Source organism: Onychostruthus taczanowskii, unplaced genomic scaffold (assembly GCF_017590055.1).
Source record: "Onychostruthus taczanowskii isolate IOZ18803 unplaced genomic scaffold, ASM1759005v1 scaffold57, whole genome shotgun sequence".
NCBI classification, from domain to species: Eukaryota; Metazoa; Chordata; class Aves; order Passeriformes; family Passeridae; genus Onychostruthus; species Onychostruthus taczanowskii.
The window spans coordinates 350,078-365,660 of NW_024503346.1; the positions used below are offsets into that span (position 1 = coordinate 350,078).

Below are 15,583 nucleotides of genomic sequence, written 5' to 3' on the forward strand. Positions count from 1 at the left end.
TTAATTTTCAGTTTTATTAGTAATGTTTTTAGCTCCATCAAAGCTGTTACAACGGCCAAAGTTGTTTGAATGGCTGGAGAACCTGGGAAGGTCATAAATGTTAAATACAAATATATGTTAAGAGTAAAAGGACGGTGGTGTGCAGAACCACAATGTTAAATTTCTTTTGGTTTTAGATCTTGAAATGTATTAGCCAGCTGGAACTGGCACAGCTCATAGGAACTGGTGTGAAAACTCGGTATTTGTCTGGTTCTGGGCGTGAGAGGGAAGGCAGCATTAAGGGCTATGCCTCTGCAGGAGAAGAGTTTATGAGCCTGGGATTAGGTAAGATTATTAATCTTGAACTTCACAAAGATGCACATACAAGTGGAGTAAGGATGTTAAAGAATCCTCAGTGTTATACTCAAATATATTTACTTGCCGCCAGGGGAAGCTGTGTTGGATTAATGAAACTGTGTATTCCCATATGTGTTTATAATTACCAAATCTGGTGTAACTTTGGAATTGGGTTAAGATATTTAATAACTACTCCACATTTATGTGTTGGAATGTGTTGTTGTCAAAACTGTTTTGCTGATGAAGTCATGGTTTTGTTAAAAGTATTAGTTAATATGAAAAAGAGCCATTTATTTTTAGGAATTAATAGATGTTTCAATAACTGGCAATTGGTTTTCCAAAGGAATTTCTTATCTTTACATGTTGGGCTTGCTATTCCAGTTCCTATTGTTTCTGCAGTGTGTACAAGAAACAAATCTTAGATTTTTGGCTTCAATTAGAGGGACAAGGCAGGTTGCCTTAATCTTTGTGAAACCACTAAGGAAACAATTTAATTTTAAAAAACTTTGGAGTGATGCTATAATGATGATTACAATGAATACAGAACTGTGTTCAGCATTAACTATTTGTAGCTGACTTAGAGTTCATATTTTAAAATAGTATTTTATCTGTTCCAATTTTACTAACAATATCATATCATATCTTAACCTAATAAATATGATTTTAGCTGTGTAATAATCTGGCACAGATCTGGCAAAGGCACTGTCTGCTCTATATAAATTACATGGTAGCTAGAAGCAGTAGTCTTCTCTTTGTCTACTTGTTTGATGTGGGAGTTAATATAAAGTCGTTATTTCCTGATGGCAAAAGCTGTTTTTTCATGGATTTCTGGCAGGGAACCTCGTTGGGAGTGGGGCTGACAAACGGCACATGGCGAGCATCCAGGAGTCTGTGGAGGAGACCAGCTCACAGAGTGTGGTGGTAGCAGTAGACAGGTACTGAGAATGTAACCTCTGCATCTTACCTAAATCATCATCTGTGTCATCTGCCCTTCTGAAATGTTGTTTAAAGACATGCTTCTGTCCTTAACTATGTGTTGGAATGGGAGTTCTTAGTAACTTCTGATCACAATGGTCTGCAAGTCTGCACAATCATATATTCAGACTTGCGGTGTTTATTCTAACCATGAACATGTCTGTCACCACATCAAACTCCAGGACATTTGGGAGTGTTCTCTGCTTTATCAGTGTTCTATAATAGGACCACTGTCAGCAGTCTGAACTCCTCTCAAGATCGAACAGCTGAAGGGGAAGAAGGGACAGCAGTGCATCCATAGTCTTTCTCCTGTCTGTTTTGACAGCCACAGCTGACCATATTCGCAGAGAATATAAAGATCAAAGGTGGCTGATAACCAGTAAAGTCTTGTAGCAAAGCTGTCTGTTTATTGTCCCCATGAAATTTCACGTGCTGTCACCCAAATGAGTGTTCCAGTATAACCTGGCCTGGGTAAACTTGTGAGCCTGTGCCTGTTGCTGCAGTGGGGCAGGAGCATGGTAGACTGACTTGGTGCAGGAAAGAGGATGCTTAGACTAAGGAAAGATGCATGTACTGCTGCCAAGGAGCAAGAATACAAGAGAGGCAGAGTTAATGGTGTGGAGGACTGTGATGTGCTGCCCTTTTGCTGCAGCGCTGAGCTGTAACCGGTGACTGTGGATGCGCAGCTGAAACTCCGACTCGTGTTTGTTGTAGGATATTCACGGGCTCCACGAGGCTGGACGGGAATGCCATAGGTACGTATGGTGGGTTCTGGGGCCCCTGGCACAGGAGCAGCCTGGCTCACAGCAGGCTCCTCCCGTGCAGTTGACTTCGTGCGGTGGCTGTGCGCTGTGTCCATGGACGAGCTGGCGTCCCCGCACCACCCGCGCATGTTCAGCCTGCAGAAGATCGTGGAGATCTCCTATTACAACATGAACCGCATCAGGCTGCAGTGGTCGAGGATTTGGCACGTCATTGGAGATCACTTCAATAAGGTACGTTTTAAAATCCAGTTGCACAATATGCATAAATAGTGGGACTTCTTTAATCAGCTTTTCTCTTCTGTGTTGTTAGTGGCTTGAACTCTGATACTGAAAAAAATTCCACTCAAGGCACCTAAAAGAAGCACCTACTTAAAAATCTAAAGTGTACAAATAGAAATGTTTATAGGAATGATCTTTAATTATATAATCTTCATTATATGATTTGGTATTTTTGTAATTTTTCTGTGTCTTTTTCTTCGGATAAAATGCCAAGTTAGTTTTCCTCTAGAATGTACACAGGTGATCCTTGAACAACAGTTGTTTTTCTTAGGAAATTGAATCATGTTAGGAAGAGATTTTTAACCAAAGACTCCATTTATTTTATTTTATTATATTGTACTGTATTTTAATTTTAGCATCTAGCTAGCTATTACAATTCTGCTTGATGCATTCAAAATCCATAGGTCTGTTTAGATGGATGAAGTGACAGAAAGCCCCCTTCAACAAGAGCCCCATCTTTCCCAAGTATCAGAACACTCGAATGTGCTAGCAGTGTTTAGTGGGCTGAGATGGAACTTGAGTGAGGAATTTGTTACTCATATAAATGACAGATTAACTGATAAGTGTTTGAAAATATGCTTTTCTTCTAGGTTGGGTGTAACCCTAATGAAGATGTTGCCATCTTTGCTGTAGACTCATTAAGGCAGCTGTCAATGAAATTTCTTGAGAAGGGAGAGTTAGCCAACTTCCGCTTCCAGAAAGACTTCCTAAGGCCTTTTGAGCATATTATGAAGAAAAACAGGTGTGAGGCACTGCAATTTCTGCTTTAGCTTTAGTCCTACTGAAGGATGTCACTTGGTATGGGTCGAGTGGGAGTTACTTGGTGCCAGTGTAAAGTAATCTTGCTTTCCTTTCTCTCTCTCTTTTTTTTTTAAGATCTCCGACTATTCGCGACATGGTGATCCGCTGTATTGCTCAGATGGTGAACTCTCAGGCCGGGAACATTCGTTCAGGCTGGAAAAATATCTTTGCTGTGTTTCATCAGGCAGCGTCAGACCACGATGGGAATATCGTAGAGCTGGCCTTTCAGACTACAGCACACATAGTTAGTAAGTAATGCCCGACAGGTGCATGCAGCCAAGTTAGCCTGCCTTCAGAAGGCTCCTCGGAATAAGGCTTTTGTATTTCCAGGCTAATAAACACACAGCCTTGCAGCCAGACTGTTTAAACTCTGCAGCTGGGTCATACCCTTTAAGTCTCCTGAATGCTATGGACAGGACAAACTAGAAACAGATAGTCTGCTGTAGAACTTGGGAATGTGGTTGGTGAGGTGGGGTAGGGAAGAACGCAAGAGAGGGCAAAGAGCCATGTTTAATATAGAAGATCTGGTCCTTTTGTGTTTGTCTGTTCTGGAGCAGTATGCCGTGGATGACATGCCCAGATTGATGCAGTTTATCTATGGATTTTAATATCAGTAAATTTTAAAAAGTGTATTTCTTTGTTCTTCACAGCAAATATTTTTCAGCAGCATTTTCCAGCTGCAATTGACTCATTTCAGGATGCAGTAAAATGCCTCTCTGAGTTTGCCTGTAATGTTGCCTTCCCGGACACCAGCATGGAAGCCATCAGGCTTATTCGCTATTGTGCAAAATATGTCTCAGAAAGACCACAGGTATGTTTGAATTTTTACCCCTGCTGCATTTTCATACTGTCTTCTACTGTTAAATGGAGGTTGATCTACTAAGAAAGAGCTTTCTCAACTTTAATTGCAAGTGTTTGTATTCAAAGCTTATTTGGATTTAGGAGAAATTTTGGTATTATGTAAGCAGTAAACTAGGGCTAGTTAAGTAATGTTAAGTCTTGTAAGTCCAAATGGGAAATAACTGAATTAAATAGTTTTTGTTTGGGATTTTTTTTTGTTGTTGTTGTTGTTGTTGTTGTTGTTTTTTTTTTTTTGTGTTAAGATGACTCGGAAAACAGTGCTTCCTGTTCTGTCACCCTAGTTATGTCTAGTTCAGTTGGTTACAAACATGTATTCTTCTCCATCAGTCTGTGGTGTGAATACTGAATTTAATAATCACTGGCTGAGGAAAACCTGGAGTCACATTGCAGTTGCATGTCCCCAGTGCATGCTGCATTCAGCATGCCAGAGACTTGTAGAACTGGTTTCTGCCAATTTTAGATTTCCTTGTTACATGTATTGATGTAACAGTTGTCTGTCATTATTAAAGTTGCTTTCTAAGAAGTCCAAACCTCAGCAGCTTGTCAGGCCTTTACCTGGACTGATTGAAATATTTATTTCCATATATTATTCTCTAGTATTTTTGCAAATAATTACATCTTAGAGCTATACTTGTATTTTGCAGAATTGGAGTGTTACAGTAGGAACTAAGCTAACTTTCCGAGTTTGTCTGTACCATTGGTAGTATCTAAATTTGTCACAAATAAAGATTTTTAAGATAATTTTTTCTTTAACTCTTTTTTCCTACTAATCTTCAAGGTATTAAGAGAATACACAAGTGATGACATGAATGTGGCTCCCGGGGACAGAGTATGGGTCAGAGGATGGTTTCCTATTTTGTTTGAACTTTCTTGTATCATCAATCGTTGCAAGTTAGATGTTCGTACAAGGTGATAAAGTTTTTCTTTTTTTCCTTTTTGCTTTTAATTCATTTAGTGAAGATGCCACAGGAACACATTTTAACATCTGTTCCTATACTTTTTTGGATTTGTTTATAGAGGCTTAACAGTGATGTTTGAAATCATGAAGAGTTACGGGCACACCTTTGAAAAGCACTGGTGGCAAGACCTGTTTAGGATTGTGTTTCGGATTTTTGATAATATGAAACTCCCTGAGCAACAAACGGAGGTAAAACCAAAAAAAAAACCCAAAAAGCAAGCATTCCCTAGAGCTGTCTTTCCAAGAACTTGCACATCTGAGTCAGGGGTTTCTATTGACATCGGATATTGCCACCCCATACTGCCCCAGACTTAACACATTCTGTATTCCTTCAAATTCTGTGGCATGAATGAAAGTTGCCACAGTGTCCAGTAACCTGTGTGTGTGTGTCCATCTGATTATTTTCAAGGAGAATGCTCTCCCTCTGTTGTGAACATGTAGTCTTCTGACCAGTGTTCATGTAGCCAACTAAGTGCTTCTGACAAGGCATCTGCACTCGTGAGGCTTTAGTTCTGAGTTCTCCTCTCCTCAGAGCTGTGTCTCTTGTTGACCAGCCATGTATAAGCCAAGTGTTGTCATCATGGAAGAATCCCCATAAAACCAAAGACTTTTCTTTTTCTGTCCCAGAAATCAGAGTGGATGACCACGACGTGCAACCATGCCCTTTATGCCATCTGTGATGTGTTCACACAGTTCTATGAAGCTTTGCACGAGATCCTTCTTCCTGACATCCTTGCACAGTTACACTGGTGTGTGAAACAAGGTACCTTATTTACCTGTGTCTTTTGATTAAATGTAGTTTTAAATGTTCATTACTTAAGAAGTGGAAGGTTAACTGAATTTTGGAAGAAAAGAAGTTCCCATTAGGACAATATGTGTTGCAGTAGGTTGATGCAGTATCTTGAATATATAAGCATCAATCTTTTTATTGAGTTATGCAACTTTTTTGTTACTGTGTTCATAAGGGGCTCATAAGGGGTTACTGTGACACAGCAAAAGCTTTTGGAGAAGGTGTCAATCTTCTGAGCCTTTTGCCAACAACCTTTAGTGGTCTGACTGCAGCAATACATTACCTCCTTTATTTACACACATACAGACATGCATGCATTCTGATTTTTTTTTTCTTGTTTTCTGGCACCCGCTTTTCCCCCTTCTCCCAACCAAAGGGTACTTCTAAATACACCTTTGTAAAGAACATGTTTTCTTTCTGGCTCCAAGTCTTCCACCTGAAATCCTGCATGTTACTACTGTGGAATATTGGGGGACAATCTTGCAATAAATCATGATTTTCCGATTGCTGCTTTTCCTTCTTTTTTCTCACTGTGTGCTTCCCTTCTGCTTCTGCCCTGTCTCTTGTCTTCCCTGGCTGGATTTCCATCTTATGGAGGCTATTTTGAAACTTTTTTATTCAGTAGGTTCTTCAGCTTCATATCATTGTAATATATTGTATAAGTAGGCTTTGAGCTAAGAGATTTCACAGTGTTGGTAAAAATTTTTAACGGAGCAGTAACAGGGAATACTTAATTTTCCCTTAATATTGTAGAAGTTGATAAATATGGAACATTTCTTTTACAGATAATGAGCAGTTGGCACGATCAGGTACAAACTGCCTAGAAAACCTGGTAATACTCAATGGACAGAAATTCAGCCCTGAAGTCTGGGGCCAGACATGCAATTGTATGCTGGAAATCTTCAAAACAACTATTCCTCATGTGTAAGTTCATAAGTTTAATTCTTATATTGATACCCAATTCTAAAGCAACAATATTTACCTTTTTTGGTTTTTTTCTGTTTTGTTTGATTTTTTATTTTATGTTTTTTGTTGTTGTTTTGTTTTGTCTTTTTAACTCTGTGAAGCTTGCTGACATGGAAGCCTGTAGGAATGGAGGAAGATTCATCTGAAAAACACTTGGTAAGAGTTAACTCAGGGTGGTAGGGGTTGGAGGGTTTTGTGTTAGGCTAGCTTTTGAAGTGTTCATTGTAGTCAATACACTTGACAAGGAATTGATACTAGATTGTATTTGATGTTAGTGTAAAACATAATGCAAAGAATGGATGCAGGAAGCCTTTGAATCTAGGATTAGGGAAGTCCTCTGAAAAGTGTTGGGAGTTAGTGTTTCAGATTGCTGGAATTGCTCTGCACTCTCTTCTAGGATTTGGACCTAGATCACCAGTCTTTAAGCAGCATGGATAAAAATGCTTCTGAAAGAGGACAAAGCCAATATTCAAATCCAACAGATGAGAGCTGGAAAGGTGGTCCCTACACAAGTAAGGAGAACATACCAGCTTTTTCAATGCACCTTTATAGCCAGTCTTAATTCGCTTTTGTAGCTGTCTACAGAAAGTTTTGGGGCAGTTAAACTTGGGATAAGTCTTTGCAATTTATGTTTATGCCTTGCAGTGAGATTTTCTCTTTAGAAGATAATTCACAGCATCGCTAAATATCAAATTATTAAGGGGAATGTTATATTTTGCTACCTTGCTGTAAGTGAATCATCATGAATTCCTTCTGAAATTTGTGTTGCTCCATTTAATTAGACCAAAAACTGTTTGCTGGCCTGTTGATCAAGTGTGTGGTACAGCTGGAGTTGATACAGACCATTGACAACATCGTATTCTATCCAGCAACGAGCAAGAAGGAAGATGCTGAGCACATGGCTGCAGCTCAGGTACATCAGACTTCCTTGTAACCTTGTGGTGACAGTAAAGTACAAACTATGGAACCCTCTGATGTTTTCACAAAATAGTCTTCTTCTGACTTTTAGCATTTCCCTGAACATGTGTGTAAACTACTCTTGTGATTTTTTTTGTCTGCCTCCAGTGTTGCCTGGTGGTCTGCCTGTTGTAGTAGTATATGACCTTAATTTTTATTATGAATGCAATAGATTATAGTTGTTTTATCATGAATACATACTATCAAAAATGGTTTTTGTTTGTTTGTTTGGGGGAAAGCATTCTTTTCTGCTCATTAGACTGAGTGTCTTCATTTAGCCACAGCTGGGGCTCTGCTCATCTCTGGATGTTTGCACAGGAAGTGTTGCAGAAGTTGAACTTCAGCAAGGTCAAGATTTCATTCTTTGCTGGCCTCAGAGATGTCCCTGAAAGTTCTGATTCTGGGTGGTAGTGCACAGTAGCTCTGGCTTAGCTGTTTATGAAGCCCTAAGCTGGAAGTTCTGGGTAGTGCATTCAGGTAGTGTTTTGGGAGTGCTGTAGTTAAATTCCTAATGAAATTAGCTAAAAATATTGACCAATTTAATTAAATTTGACATGAGCCAAAGAAGGGGAGTTCCTACAGTAGGCAACATTTAAACTCACACTGTTTTTGTTGTTCATTTTGATGTTTTCAGAATTCAACAGAGCTACCCAGTCAGCTTCTAGAGAAGAGGGAATGTTCTGTACAGTATTGCTGTGACTGCAGTGTTTCAATGAGGGAGTTCTTCCCTCGCTCTCGGGTCTTATTTTCTTATCAGTAGCTAGGATCAATCACAACTTCTCTCTTCTTGAGTACCCCACTAAGAAAAGTACAGCTCTGATGTTTGACAGGACCACCCTGCTGTGTTGTACTGCACTAATGCTGCATTGCACCTACAAATGGAATTCGAGTGATGGAGTTTATGGCATGTGCTCTCTCTCTCTCTGTCCCTCTCCCCCTGCTCTTTAGCGAGACACGCTGGATGCAGTCATCCACATTGACACAGAAGACCAAGGAATGTATAAATATATGTCTTCACATCACCTTTTTAAGTTGCTGGATTGTCTGCAAGAGTCTCACTCATTTTCAAAAGCCTTTAATTCAAATTATGAGCAGCGAACTGTGTTATGGAGAGCAGGTGAGGCTTTTATTTTTATTTGATAAAAATGCTGAACTACACTTCTAGCTTGAAGTATCATGACACAACAATGTGCCATTGCAATCTCCTTTAGAGTGTATTGGACAGTCACATGCTTTTATTGCTTGTCTCCTTCCTGATGACTTGAATAATTCTGTTTGCTAAATTATCTGCTTATTTTGATTAAAGTAGAGCTGCACAGCTGGTACTGCTGTAGTTAAGTATCTTTATAAATAAATCAGAGCTCAAGCAAAATCAAGGAGGAGGAACTACTGTCTGGACAGGGAATCATTACTGGTCACTAGCGCAGATATTGTTGACAAAATTGATTTTTGGTTGGTAACGCCAGCTTTTGATGTTCCCTCTTGTCCTGTGTGGGACTGATTTCTAGGGTTCAAGGGTAAATCAAAACCCAATCTCTTAAAACAAGAGACCAGCAGCCTGGCATGCTGCCTGAGGATCCTGTTCCGGATGTACGTGGATGAGAGCCGGCGCGAGGCCTGGGACGCGGTCCAGCGGCGGCTGCTCAGGTAGGAGAGCTCTGCTGGGGACAGCTCTGCTGGGGACAGCTCTGCTGGGGACAGCTCTGCTGGGAGGTGTGGCCACTCTGCACTCCGAGTTCACTTAGCAGTAAGGAAGCAACCTGCCTAGAGTAGATGGAACGCCTTCTTGCCTGACATAGGTTTTCTTTATGGAAGTGGCAGTGTCTGAATGGTTTTCCCAGCTGGGTACATAGTGACAGAGGTATAATAGCATACATTAATTGAAAAAGAGTGCAGTATGAGCAGCTGTATACCTGGAATTTAAACAAATATAGAAAATAGTTCTAAAATAATACAAAAAGATACTTGGGTGAGTTGGTACATAAAAGTTGAAAGTACTGGTGTCTTATCAAATGTGAAGATCTCCCAATTTCTCTTGGTACTAATACAATGGATTCTGATCTACCAGCAAGTATGGACATGTTAATCTGCTTAGTCCTTCTTTAATTGAAAGAGTGTCCTAAAAATAACCATAGTGAATAGTACAGTGTGTACCTTGTGTTGACAATCTGCAGCAGGGACCAAAAATTTATTAATACAATAATAATTCTTCCTTAATGTATGATGCTGAGCTGTGCAGGTCTTTATTAAACCAGTCCAAAATTGGAGGGAGAGCTCTCTCGTGGTGCTGTTGCCTAGGCTGTCCCAATGTCAGGGGCAGGAAATAATGTTTGCAGGTTGAAACTGACAGCGCTTCAATTACAAAATTTTTATGAGGCAGATTAATTTTCCTTTTCCTTCTCTGTCACCAAGTATTTCCATTCAGTTACATGAAAAGTATTTCAGTTCAGTTATCTGAAACAATTCCTGTACCAGAAAAAGCAAATTTGCGTAGTTAAAGTTGTTGCATGTGATTGAAAACTTTCCGTGCAAACATCTTGCTTGAAAACAAAGTACACTGAGACGAGAAACAGAGCATGTAATAAAAAGTTTATAAGGGTTTTCTTTATGGTTTGTGTGAACTGTGCCATCTCTGCAGTGTGTGCAGTGAAGCCCTGGCGTATTTTATTACTGTCAACTCGGAAAGCCACAGAGAAGCCTGGACCAATCTCCTGCTGTTGCTTTTAACAAAAACACTAAAAATCAGTGATGATAAGGTAAGAAGGGGCTGGAAGTCATGTCTGCATTTGGTGTGTTTTTCATTCCTGCTTCAGCCTGAGTTCAGTCTTTATTCCAGACTTTATTATTTTATCCAGATTGGAGGTGGGCAGCTCCTCACAGTGAGCGCTCTCCTTGCAATACAGCAGTGGCAGCTCCACTGTCTGCAGGCATTCTACATTGTGGAAATGGGGCTGCATCCATGCAATTCCCAGGTGTGTGGGAATGCAGATAGAATTACTGAACAGCTTTCATACAAAAGCACGATGAGTGTGCAGTGAGGGAGAGGCTTATGCTGTATTACAGCCACACAGGAATGGTAAGGGAGAATTTCACCCCTGTAAAATTGGAATTCCAGTTTCCTTGACAGCCGTGGCAAGAATAATTTTCAGGATCTTGGCCCTTTTGAGGAAAACCAAATATTCACGTTGCTACAAAGACCTGTGGGCTGAGAAGTTACAAAGCCCTGACTCGGTTTAGGGGGTGGCACCGAAGCACTCCCTGCATGCACTGCTGCAAACAACACGGAGCTCGCTGCCCTGGGGCCGGCGGGGGGCTTGGGTGGGACCCCCCGGTGTTTTAACAACTTGCTGTAGCCGTGAATGTGTCAGCACGTTTTGTTTTGCTCTAGCAGCCGAGAGTGACGTTCTGTTTCTGTGTCTTGGCTAGTTCAGGGCGCACGCTTGCACCTATTACCCGTACCTGTGTGAGATGATGCAGTTCGACCTGATCCCCGAGCTGCGGGCGGTGCTGCGCAAGTTCTTCCTGCGCATCGGGGCGGTGTTCAACATCTGCCCCGCGGGCGAGCAGGCGCGCACAGCTGGCCCCAGCCTGCCTCCCGGGGGCTCCCGGTGAGGTGTGCTAAAGCTGTGTCCAGAGACGGGACCCCGGTGCAGCACCACAGGAGCGAGTTATCCTTACCACAATGCATTTGGGAACGAGGAAAATAATCCTGTTGTGTCCACCCTACAGAAGTGTCAGCGGTTTTATTTGAATTATTGCTTACAGAGTCCATACAGTAGGTGTGCGGTCTCTTTGTTTCAGTGCTAATCATTTGTATGATCCAGTACGTCTCTTCTAGTCTGTCATGCACTGTTCAGTCTTTCACCCCAGCTGGAGCTGGTAAATCAGCTGGATCTCTCCACAGAAGTCATGCCCCTTGGAACTAATGACTGTGTTTGTGTAGCCTTGTGATGTTGGCAAGTGTTCGTAATAAACTTGACTGTGGTGGCCAGTGACCACCCGAGATCCCTCTGGGTTTTCCTCTGTGGCCAGGCCAGGCAGGGCACCGGGCTGTTGATGTGGACAGCCTGGAGGATATTTGGAGAAGGTTTTTCTCCTGTTTAGCAAATGACTTAATTTTTTTTTAATACCAGTACTGCATCTTCTGAGACTTATTTTTAGTTTTATGGAAGATTTTACATCAGGAGCACCAATAGCATCTACTCCTTTAGCTTATAAGGCTTGAGTTAAAGGCATTTAAGAAAAAGAAATTGCATTCCTTTTCCTTTCCTACATTGGCAGATCGTAGAGCATACACAGGAACATCAAAAACAAGGCTCAGAAGAAATAAACCCACTTTTTTGACCCTTGAATATAATTTAGGAGTAATGATGACTGCTTAGCAAAAAGTCCAGTCCTTAATGCAAGTTTTGTCTCCTTTTACTGCAGATCTGCAAGTTCTGATTTGTCATTTTGTGCAAATGATTTTTGTTCTCATCTCTTAGTTCCTGGTGGCATCTAAAAACCCTGAATTTCCAAAAAAAACCTGCTCTAGCAAAATTAAAGAAGCTCATTCACGTGCTCTAAGTTAACAACACAATTCTGTGCTTTGAAGGCTTTCTGTGAAACAAAATGTGACATGACACCACAGCTTTGCTTTCCCAAGAGAGTTTTCTCTCTTTCCTGGAAATGCATCAGGTTTCTGTGACAATGTTTCTATAACAGGATGCTGTCTTTACCTTTGAAATAATTTTGAATTTCAAGTTTCAAGACTTTTCTAAACTGGGAAAGTATGGCAGGATGGGAGGAGAGGCTCCACTTCCTAAAATAATGCAAAGTAGTATTAACTGCTGTGCTATCCAGAGTAGCTAACTTAAAATATTAACAGTATTTAAAGAAAAAACAAACCAACAAACAGCAACAACAACCTACCTACTTGAATGGAACTAGGTGTGTAACATTATTTTGTTTTTTGAGATGTTTCCTGGTGGGATGGCCTCAGGTGAGGCTGTCTTGGGATATGCTGCTCTGAGCTGCTGGGAATGTGCTGTCTGTAGAGCGGTTTTTTTGTTATTGTTTGGGGTTTTTTTTGTTGTTGTTTTTTATTTGTTTGGTTTGTTTTTTGTGATCTTTTTCCAAAGGGTTTTTATGGTGCTCCTCAGTACATGAGTTTGTCCTGTGTAAGCATTGTTTGAGAAAGGCTTTACAGTCAGTAGTAATGACAAAGCTTTCACAATTTATTTTCACTTTTTATTTTTAACCAAAGAAGAGTGGTAGTTGTGGCTCTTTGACTTTTAGATGCCCATTAGGTGAAATCTATACCCTGCTATTTAGTAGAAGGGAGTGAATGGCTATGTATGACAATAGGAGAAGACTGAATAATAAGCAGTGCTGGTATTTAACTTGCTGCATTTGAAATGTCATTTTGTGTTGCATCTCGTGTAGCTGCTCATTCCCTGGGCATGTCACTGCATTGGGTACTGCAGAAAATGAAGTTATTTATTTTAATTCTATTTAAATCTAGAATAATACGCTATTCCTTTTCTTCTGGTCGTAAGTAGTCCTAAGGGAAATGCTGAACCATTATTTTTCAGATTTGGAACTGCCTCATGGAATGTGTTCCCTCATGTCCCATCAGATACACCTGGCCCAGCTGCAGGTGTCACGGGTTTGAAAGCCCTGCAAGTCTCAATTTTGAGGTCTTACATGACTTCACAGTTGCTTCATGGGCTTTCTTTACTGTATTACTGTAAGGGGCAGCACTTGTAGTCTCTCTCTGCACATAGGATAAGGATATTTAATCCATGCTTCCCTTCAGCCTTTGGTCTGAGACTGTTCTTCTCCTTAAGAAAAGCTTTTGTATTTACACCAGTTCCAGGCTGCTGAGGTTGGGTACGTGCTATGCAGCCTTGCCAGGGCCTGCAGAGCAGGAGGCAGGAGGGGCCTGGGCTGCAGTGCACTGGCAGAGCCCAGCCCTGGCCCTGCAGGCCCCTGGCCCCAGCACAGCAATAATCGGGGTGTGCTCGCTTGCTCCTGAGGCAGGAAGGGCTGAGCCCAGCTCTGTGCCCGTGCAGCTCACCCCAGAGTGTGCCAGCTGATGGCTCCAGCCCCCAGAGTGTGCCCGCTGATGGCTCCAGCCACCAGAGTGTGCCAGCTGATGGCTCCAGCCCCCAGAGTGTGCCCGCTGATGGCTCCAGCCACCAGAGTGTGCCAGCTGATGGCTCCAGCCCCCAGAGTGTGCCCGCTGATGGCTCCAGCCACCAGAGTGTGCCAGCTGATGGCTCCAGCCCCCAGAGTGTGCCCGCTGATGGCTCCAGCCACCAGAGTGTGCCAGCTGATGGCTCCAGCCCCCAGAGTGTGCCCGCTGATGGCTCCAGCCACCAGAGTGTGCCAGCTGATGGCTCCAGCCCCCAGAGTGTGCCCGCTGATGGCTCCAGCCACCAGAGTGTGCCAGCTGATGGCTCCAGCCCCCAGAGTGTGCCCGCTGATGGCTCCAGCCACCAGAGTGTGCCAGCTGATGGCTCCAGCCCCCAGAGTGTGCCCGCTGATGGCTCCAGCCACCAGAGTGTGCCAGCTGATGGCTCCAGCCCCCAGAGTGTGCCCGCTGATGGCTCCAGCCACCAGAGTGTGCCAGCTGATGGCTCCAGCCCCCAGAGTGTGCCAGCTGATGGCTCCAGCCCCCAGAGTGTGCCAGCTTACGGCTCCAGCCCCCAGAGTGAGCCAGCTGGTTCCTCCATGCCCTGCAGTGCTGCCAGCTGGTTCCTCCAGCCCCCTGCAGTGGTGCCAGCTGGTTCCTCTGTGCCCTGCAGTGCTGCCAGCTGGTTCCTCCAGCCCCCAGAGTGTGCCAGCTGGTTCCTCCACACCCTGCAGTGGTGCCAGCTGGTTCCTCCAGTCGTGCAGCTGGCTGTGTGGAGAGCAGGACTGTGCAGTACAGGGAAGGAAAGTCAGCTCTTGCAAGGGCTGTGCAACAGAGGGATGTGCAGCTCGCCTGCCTGTAAGGGCAGAAATGCTAGAGACTCCACGTGCTTGTTGTCAGGAGTCATTTCAGGCCTCCCGAGGGAAGGGAGCAGAGGATGCTAATGAGGAAAACCCTAAAGCCTCCCTTTTGTGGCGATTAAAAACTCCCTTCATGTTGGTTCTGTTGTGTCTTACCGTCCAGGAAAAGTTTGTTTTTACAGCAGCTTGTTATCCATGTCACATCCTAAACTGTAAACAGAACAATCTAAACCAGTGTCCACTACTACAACCGACAGCCCCCAGATTTTAGCTCAGTTTTACTATTCAGGAAAAAGATTAAAAACAGTAACTCTGTCAAAAGTGCATCTCCCTTTAATCTGTAACTTCAGTTTGTTCAGCACCTTTGTTTAAAATGTATGTTGTCACATATTTAAAATGCCTGAGTTTTAATATCTCTGTATTAAGTGCATTTACTATCAATAATTTAAAGACTATTCCTTGCCAATGGATGTATAGAGTTCTGAGAGAATACCAAAATTATATAATACGAAAAACAATGTAAAGTTTTCTACATGAAAATACGATGTATAATAGTTACAATATTCCATGCTTTAATCAAGTGATAAATCAATAAAGTTTTACGGAGTGTTCCTTTTTTGTTCAGGCGCTTTCTTAAGCGGCTCCGAGGCTCCGGCGCCACTCGGGCTTGGTTGGTTCCGGTTCCACTTTTACACCGCGCGCTCCGTGCTCGTCCCTGCTCCGCCGCGGGGCCAGGCCCGTCGCCTTGACAGTGCAGGGGCTCCGGCCGGGCCCCGCGGGTCCGGATCCTTCCCCGTCCCGGGGCTCCGGCCGGGCCCCGCGGATCCGGATCTGGATCCTTCCCCGTCCCGGGGCTCCGGCTGGGCCCCGCGGGTCCGGCCCCGTCCCGGGGCTCGGGGCGGGGCTCGGCCGCGGCGCTAC

The 15,583-nt window shown here is 43.0% G+C and overlaps 1 protein-coding gene across 3 annotated transcripts in view; it reads left to right on the top strand.

Moving 5' to 3' along the window:
* ARFGEF2 (ADP ribosylation factor guanine nucleotide exchange factor 2) overlaps nucleotides 1-15,273 on the top strand; it is a 35,975-nt gene extending 20,702 nt beyond the window's left edge. For 2 of the 3 annotated variants that reach the window (XM_041417782.1, XM_041417783.1), the window contains exons 22-39: nucleotides 177-324; nucleotides 1,172-1,271; nucleotides 2,026-2,066; nucleotides 2,137-2,306; nucleotides 2,945-3,096; nucleotides 3,231-3,403; nucleotides 3,806-3,966; nucleotides 4,795-4,925; nucleotides 5,034-5,163; nucleotides 5,602-5,737; nucleotides 6,550-6,688; nucleotides 6,832-6,886; nucleotides 7,128-7,242; nucleotides 7,513-7,643; nucleotides 8,636-8,804; nucleotides 9,196-9,334; nucleotides 10,326-10,443; nucleotides 11,114-15,273. In XM_041417782.1, the coding sequence (XP_041273716.1) occupies nucleotides 177-324; nucleotides 1,172-1,271; nucleotides 2,026-2,066; nucleotides 2,137-2,306; nucleotides 2,945-3,096; nucleotides 3,231-3,403; nucleotides 3,806-3,966; nucleotides 4,795-4,925; nucleotides 5,034-5,163; nucleotides 5,602-5,737; nucleotides 6,550-6,688; nucleotides 6,832-6,886; nucleotides 7,128-7,242; nucleotides 7,513-7,643; nucleotides 8,636-8,804; nucleotides 9,196-9,334; nucleotides 10,326-10,443; nucleotides 11,114-11,299 (2,394 nt within the window). In that variant the 3' untranslated portion in view covers nucleotides 11,300-15,273. The remainder of the gene's footprint in view (nucleotides 1-176; nucleotides 325-1,171; nucleotides 1,272-2,025; nucleotides 2,067-2,136; nucleotides 2,307-2,944; nucleotides 3,097-3,230; nucleotides 3,404-3,805; nucleotides 3,967-4,794; nucleotides 4,926-5,033; nucleotides 5,164-5,601; nucleotides 5,738-6,549; nucleotides 6,689-6,831; nucleotides 6,887-7,127; nucleotides 7,243-7,512; nucleotides 7,644-8,635; nucleotides 8,805-9,195; nucleotides 9,335-10,325; nucleotides 10,444-11,113) is intronic. The other variant, XM_041417784.1, reaches the window with a different exon arrangement.
* Nucleotides 15,274-15,583: the final 310 nt, after the last annotated feature.